At 44.1% G+C, this 7,454-nt stretch overlaps 1 protein-coding gene across 1 annotated transcript; it reads left to right on the forward strand.

The window, feature by feature from the left end:
* Positions 1 to 489: 489 nt before the first annotated feature.
* tbx6 (T-box transcription factor 6) lies at positions 490 to 6,442 on the forward strand. The gene is made up of 8 exons (XM_024005354.2): positions 490 to 782; positions 1,442 to 1,655; positions 2,160 to 2,427; positions 2,626 to 2,769; positions 2,958 to 3,028; positions 3,111 to 3,160; positions 3,400 to 3,709; positions 4,283 to 6,442. The coding sequence occupies exons 1-8, from the start codon at positions 713 to 715 to the stop codon at positions 5,619 to 5,621; spliced, it is 2,466 nt and encodes an 821-aa protein (XP_023861122.1). The 5' UTR covers positions 490 to 712; the 3' UTR covers positions 5,622 to 6,442.
* The last annotated feature ends 1,012 nt before the right edge of the window (positions 6,443 to 7,454 follow it).

A 7,454-nucleotide genomic window follows, 5' to 3' on the forward strand; every position in this document is an offset into this window, starting at 1 on the left:
AGGAGTGTGCAAAGCTGTCATCAAGGCAAAGGGTGGCTACTTTGAAGAATATAAATTATATTTTGATTTGTTGAACACTTTTTTGCTTACTACTTGTTTCATAGTTTTGATGTCTTCACTATCATTCTACAATTTCGAAAATAGTAAAAATAAAGAAAAACCCTTGAATGAGTAGGTGTGTCTGAACTTTTGACTGGTACTGTGTGTATATGTGTGTGTGTATATATATATATATATATATATATATATATATAAACTGGCCTTATTTCTTGATGTAACCCATTGGACGCTGCTCTGTGCTGTTTTTGTATTAGTCAGCTGTCTGTTTAGAGAATGAGAACAGAGAGGGGGCCTGCAGCCTGCAGGTTGGTCCTAGGGAGAGTTAAAAAGAAGGGAGTGTGAAAACTGCCCATTTGGCCCGATGTGTGAAGCCTCACTCACCTATATAACACATCGGCCCTGAGCCAGAGGGACATTTAAAGAAGAGAAAGAGAGAGGGACAAGACAGACAGAGGGGAAATTAAGAAGAAATACCATAGCCAAAAAGAGAACTCAAAGAGAATACTACAAGGACAAGATCGAAACATCAAGGACAAATCGCACTGGAGAACAAACAAACTGATTGGCAGTAAATGGACAGAGAGAAAGAGATAAATAGAGTGAGTTACTGAGCAAGGGAGAGGAAAAGGAGAGGTATAGCGAGAACGAAGAGATGCTGAGTGTGGAGATGTACCCCAGTTTGGCCCTTGGGCACCAAAGAGTGGGAGACTGCTGCTATAGAGGCGAGTGTGTGCTTGTGTGCGTCTGTCTGTCTGTGTCGATGTGTATTTGAGAGAGAGCATCAGTGTGTATGCATGTCATGTGGTGCTTTACAATTTATGGTTAATCCTTTGAAATACTGTCATAATTACCCAGTCCAATTCAGATCATGATTAAAGTTGACCTTGTCAATCATTACCATTGTTTCCTGATAAGATTTGCTCAAATGAATTAGTATGAATATCAGAGTATTAATAGTATGTGGTAATGCTTATCTCAATGCCAAAATGGTCATTGATCAACACCAAATTCAGGATTGGAATTACTTATTTACTTATRGGGGTGTCATTTCTCATGAAGATGCTACAAATTGAAATGGGGATACCCTGGCYCCTTATTAAAGGAAYATTTCACCCAAAAATMWTATTTTGMTATTTGTTTCATTAGRCCAATGTTGATATAGTCCCAAAATATTTTGCATGTCAGCAATCAAGTTTTCAAGACATAAAACTTTCAAAATACAGAAATAGAGCCAATATGATGCATTTTGCATCATACCGGTGGTATTTCTGTTTTTGGGTGGACATTTCCTTTAATTTAGAGGTTAGCTTGCATAGCACTCCCATGCTTACTTGAACCCTAACTGAAGCTAATTAATTATAATTATACGCCCCCCTACCAGAGAGGGAACCTCCTGCCCACATGCCCCTCTACCCCTCCTCCTATGACATGGCTGCCGGGGCCATGCCCTCTCACCCTCTGGCCCCACCCCCCACCCCCAGCGAGCCAACCTGTAAAGGCCAGCAGGACAGCGTCAAGATGGAGCTGGAGAACGCTTCACTGTGGAAACATTTCTGCTCCGTGGGCACAGAGATGATCATCACCAAGAAGGGCAGGTGAGTGCTGTCCATCTGTGACCCATGTTGACATTTTTTTTCAATAAAGTTTGATTTTAAATGTATCTCCACTGCTAAAAGGTCAAAGGTTAATAAAGGAAATTCATTTACTGGGAAATGCCTTCTCATAGGTGTTAATGGTTGAAAATTATTATATTTATCAATCTCTCCCACTTCTTCTTTCTCTCTCACCCTTCTGTTTCTTTTTCTCTATATCCTTTCCGTATATTCCTCTCTATTTCTTTCTTCCCCCTTTGTCTCCTCCTCCCACGCAACCTCTCTCTCCCTTTCTTCCCTTTTCTTCTTTCACTCTCCATCTTTTCCTCTCTTCCTATGTAATGTGTAAATTGTATCAAATAATTCAGCCTAGCTGCCATTGATACTTTGTAATGCTTCTAAAATTGTGTAATAAAATTGTGTAATAAAACCATTATCTTTCCCTCTCTTTCTCCCCCTCCTTATTTATCTGTCTCCCTTCATCCACTCTTTCCTCCCTCCTCCAAGGCGGATGTTCCCCCAGCTGAGGGTAAAGCTGTCAGGCCTGAACCCGGCGCTGCGCTACATACTGCTGCTGGARGTGGTGGCCATGGACACCTCTCGCTACCGCTTTCAGGGCGACACCTGGCAGGTGGTGGGTGGCGCTGAGGCCCGCTTACCCGACCGGGTGTTTATCCACCCAGACTCACCAGCCACGGGTGCCCACTGGCAGAGCAGGAGCATCTCCTTCCACCGCGCCAAGCTCACCAACAACACGCTGGACACACAGGGATATGTGAGTATAGTGGGAGAAAGAAAGTATGACTGTGTGGGGTGGGGGGGGGGGGATGATGGATGTATGTGTGTGTGTTTATAGGTATGAATCTAGGCCTATCTATTTCTTAAAAACAAAATTGGTCATGTCATACCCAACTTTCTATAATGACAATAATAATGACTTTTTTCCTTCCTCGCTCTCTCTTCTTTCTCATAGATCATCCTCCACTCCCTCCACCGTTACCAGCCACGGGTACACGTGATCGAGGCCAGAGACGTGCTGAGGTGGGGGGGAGGGCAACACTCCTTCATCTTCCCAGAGACCCAGTTTCTCACCGTCACCGCCTACCAGAACAATAAGGTAAGGAGGATAGGGAAGGAAGGTGTGTATGTGTGTGTGTGAGAGAGAACTAGTGACAGTATATATGCATAAAAGATCAAATGGGTAAAATATAATATAGTTTCTCAGAGAATGTTTTTATACACTTCTAATATACAATACTTTCTATTCTTCTTATAATGGTTACTGACTGTGTGACTGATTGGCAGATCACTGAACTGAAGATCCAATCCAATCCCTTCGCGAAGGGCTTTAGAGAGGATGGCATGAATAGCAAAAGGTATAGCACACACACACACACGCACACACACCAATTTTTCCACATACACTCACCCATCTATATATATATTTTTTTCTTCCAGACAGAGGGARGTGAGGCAAAAGCGGAAGCTAAATGAACCTCTAGATATTGGTGAGTTTAATATTACTCAAATTTCTCTCAACTTGTTGATTCCTCTTCCATCCTACAATCATTCATTGCAATGGAGATGCTTTTCTGACCATTTTCTGTGTCCTCCTCAATGATTTGATTTATGCATATGCTTTGTTTATTGTTTTTAAAATGGTCAACTAAAATCCTATTTTACTKGTTTTTCTGTCCCTCTATTCATCCCTCTATTTTCTATCTACTTCCTCTATCCTCTCTCTCAGTGAGCTGTGACCCATGCGACTCCACTGAGCTCCTGTCTCAGTACTCCTCTTCCTCCTCCGACCTCCAGAGCCTGGCCCTGGCATCTCTCCCCTCCCTTCCCCCTCTCCCTGAGTCTGTGTGTGGGTATGGCTCCAACGAAACCCCTTTCCAGGAGAGCCCTGTTCCAGAGCAGCAGCAGGCTCTAGACCTGGTCGGCCAAACCTTCATTGCCTCCCAGATGACTGACATCACAGCTAACATCACGGCCGATATGACCAAGGGGCCACAAGATGCATCAGGCAACAAAGTCACCGATGGAATGATGGACAGGTGAGTTTCGGGTTTATAAACATTTAAGTTCACAATGGGTGCATGTTGATTGTCTAAAGTAAGGATCTGCGGCCAAGGTTAGCTCTTTGGCCCAATGCTCTAGTGGTTAGAGCATTGGGCCAGTAACCTAAAGGTTGCTGGATCAAATCCCCGAGCTGACAAGGTAAAATTCTGCCATTCTGCTCCTGAAAAAGGCAGTCAATCCACTGTTCCCCGGTAGGCCATCATTGTAAATCATAATTTATTCTTAACRGACTTGCCTAGTTAAATAAAGGTTACATTTAAAAATATATATGCTTCATCTGCACTGATATGAAAATCCTGGCTATATAAAAGCAATGTGGAGKTCGAGGATGCCTACCTGGACTCTGCTGGATTTCACCTGCCACCTCCTTTAATGTCAGGGAGTGCAGATGGATACAAGGAGACAAAGACACTTTAGAGTATTGAGATGTACCCCATCCATATCTTTAAATAACTTACAAGTCATTGGTACAACACCTTTGGTCAGCTGTTATGTGTCAGTTACATTCACAGCAGGTTACAATAATGAGATTTTTTTTTACCTTGCAGGTCCGTCACTATGAGTCTTTCCACTTACAATGGGACATATCCAGCCACTCCTCTTGGTTCTTCCTCTTTTGCCCCTGCTCCTCATCCTCAGTCTTCGTCCTCCTACTGCTCAGATCCCTCCATCCCCCAACCCTCCCCCACCTCTACTTTTAATTATCCACCCATGGCCACCACTGACTATCCCTCTATTCTCGCCTCTTCTCCTACCCTCCCTTCCTCCACCACATCTCCCTCGCTTCAGCAAACTAGTTTCACCTACCCCACCTTGTCTATTTCCACTTCATCCTCCCCCAAGCCTCTCCTGTCCTCCACCTCCATTCACTCCATCCTTCCATCCAACCCACAGCAAGGCCTGCTCAGTCCTCATACACCCACAAATACCTCTTTTCCATCACTCCCTCCTCCCTCCTGTCAACCCATCCAGCAGAATGGGGTGACCACCCATTCCATGCTCCCTCCCCCGAACCAGGCTCTACAAGCTGTCCCCATCTCCAACCAGACCCCCCCTCTGTTGATCTTTAACCCCACAGCATACCCCTACCCAAACCTACCTCTCTCCAACGTCATCCAAACCACCACTCCGTCTCTCTTCAACCTCTCAAGTCACTCAACTTCTCAATCCCACCCCGTTCCCTCTCTCCCTTACTCTCTTTCTTCCCATCCCACACCTCTATCTTATCCCTTTCCCTCGCTCCCTTCATCCCTCTCTTCTTGCTCTTCTTCAGTTCAAAATTGGACTCTTCCGAATGTTTCCTCCGGCTCCGTCCACTCCGCTGTGTCTATTCCCATCCCGACTCAGATCCAAGCTTCATCTGTCGGGTCGTCCTTTCTTCCTTCCTCCTTCACTCACCCCCCATCCTCCCTTCCTAATCCAGTTGACCAACCCTCTTCCTGTTCCGTCATTCCCTCTGTGTCCGTCGCCTCTTTCCAGCCTTCTGCCTCTTCTCACATCCCGCCCTTCTCCCTGACCAACCACTCCCTCCCTCCAACGACATGTCCCCAGAACCAGACCCCCACGCCCTCCTCCTACCCCCCGATAGCGCCCACCGAGATTGGCACCTTCTCCCAGTTCAACTCTGGCACACCCTATCTTCCAGAAATGGTACTTCACCACCCCTCACTCCTGCCTCCACTGGATCCCTCTCTTTCATCCTGTGTCTCCTCCTCCTCCACACCCCCCACCCTCTATCCCCCCTTCTCTTCCTATCCTCTGCGCCTGTGTCAGGACCCCCGCTCGTCCTTCCCCATACCTCTCAGGCACATGTACAGGCAGCACCAGCATGGCCACACCCACCCTCAGGGGTCCTACCTGGATACGAGTGGGAGGGCTGTATTCTGAGGTAGAGGAGATAGAAGGTAATGGTCGAGTTCCAGCCAAACTTGATGTGCAGGCGTTCCATTGCATCAACCAATGGTTGTTGTGCCAAGTCATCGACTGTGTAGTTGGCCATCAGATTGCTATATCATATGATGTGGTTAGCTGATATGTTAAATACCTATCCAGGCATTGTACAGTAAGATCTGGAATGCGTCTGCAATGTTGTCGGGCAGGAACTCAACCGGTGTCATTGGAAATGTAATGGCCGTGTTTGAGAGCATCAAAACCGCGTTGTATTTTGACTGACTGGCTGATCACAAATACTGTTGAGTAGTTATGTATGACGCAAGGTGCTTTGTAGATCAGTSAGTCTCGGCTSGCCTTTAAAGTCGGCTGCAACGTCGAATGTTTTAATTTATGAAGGTGACATGCATCACAAAATGGTGTACTGTGTATGGAGAGAAAGAGAGTGGATCAACAGAGAAGAGCTACAGTGGTCAAAACAGTACATTTGAAATGTGGCCTTTTGCTAAACTGTTTTGTGATAGCAAGTGTGTTCATTACAAATAAATACAAATGTATAGATTTTATAACGCTTTTAAGGATCCAATGTGTAGTATTAGTTGAAGTTGTTGGAAAATAATTTGATTTCTTTTTTTAACTTTGTCCGTGTGAAAGTTTGTTGACCGACTGTGCATCAAACTATGGTGACTTTTTCAAGTTCCATGTTTGTTTTGTTTTTCCTAACTAAAAAAAACTGTTGAATTGGACTTCATCTTGTAAATAGTTTTTTAATCTGTTCTTTTTCAAAATCCATTCCAGTATTAAAACAATGAAGTGCGTTCTTGACCATGCTTTTGTGAATCGATTACAGTGAAATGATTAGTCATTTTGTATTTATTTAACCTTTATTTTCACAGGAAAGACATATTGAAACCTAGGTCTCTTTTACAAATGCACTCTGTATATACACCATACATATACACATAATACCAAAACTATACAGTACCAGTCAAAGTTTGGACACACCTACTCATTCAAGMTTTTTTTCTTTATGTTGACTATTTTCTACATTGTAGAATAATAGTGAATAGTGAAGACATCAAAACTATGGAATAACACATATGGAATCATGTAGTAACCAAAAATGTGTTGAACAAATCAAAATATATTTTGAATTTAGATTCTTCAAAGTAGCCACCCATTCTCTCAACCAGCTTCACCTGGAATGCTTCAACAGTGAAGAGGCGACTCCGGGATGCTGGCCTTCTAGGCAGAGTTCCTCTGTCCAGTGTCTGTGTTCTTTTGCACATCTTAATCTTTCATTTTTATTGGCCAGTCTGAGATATGGCTTTTTCTTTGCAACTCTGCCTAGAAGGCCAGCATCCCGGAGTAACCTCTTCACTGTTGACGTGGTGTATTGTGGGTACTATTTAATGAAGCTGCCAGTTGAGGACTTTTGAGGTGTCTGTTTCTCAAACTAGATTTTGTGTTAAAGGATCTACAACAAAGCTTTCTTAGTGTCCAACAAGCTTTCTCTACCCTTAACCTTGTTCTGAACACCCCCCCAAACAAAGGTCATGTGGTTTATTAAGAAGAATGCCCCTCTCCCCACAGGTGTGATTACCACCTTTGAGGGTTTAGAGCTTGAGGTAGTCACCCCATACAAGTACTTGGGAGTATGGCTAGACAGTGCACTGTCATTCTTTCAGCACATATCAAAGCTGCAGGCTAAAGTTAAATCTAGACTTACTTTCCTCTATGGTAATCGCTCCTCTTTCACCCCAGCTGCCAAACTAACCCTGATTCAGATGACCATCCTACCCATGCTAGATTACAGAGACATAATTTATA

Source organism: Salvelinus sp. IW2-2015, linkage group LG17 (assembly GCF_002910315.2).
Source record: "Salvelinus sp. IW2-2015 linkage group LG17, ASM291031v2, whole genome shotgun sequence".
Classification (NCBI taxonomy): Eukaryota; Metazoa; Chordata; class Actinopteri; order Salmoniformes; family Salmonidae; genus Salvelinus; species Salvelinus sp. IW2-2015.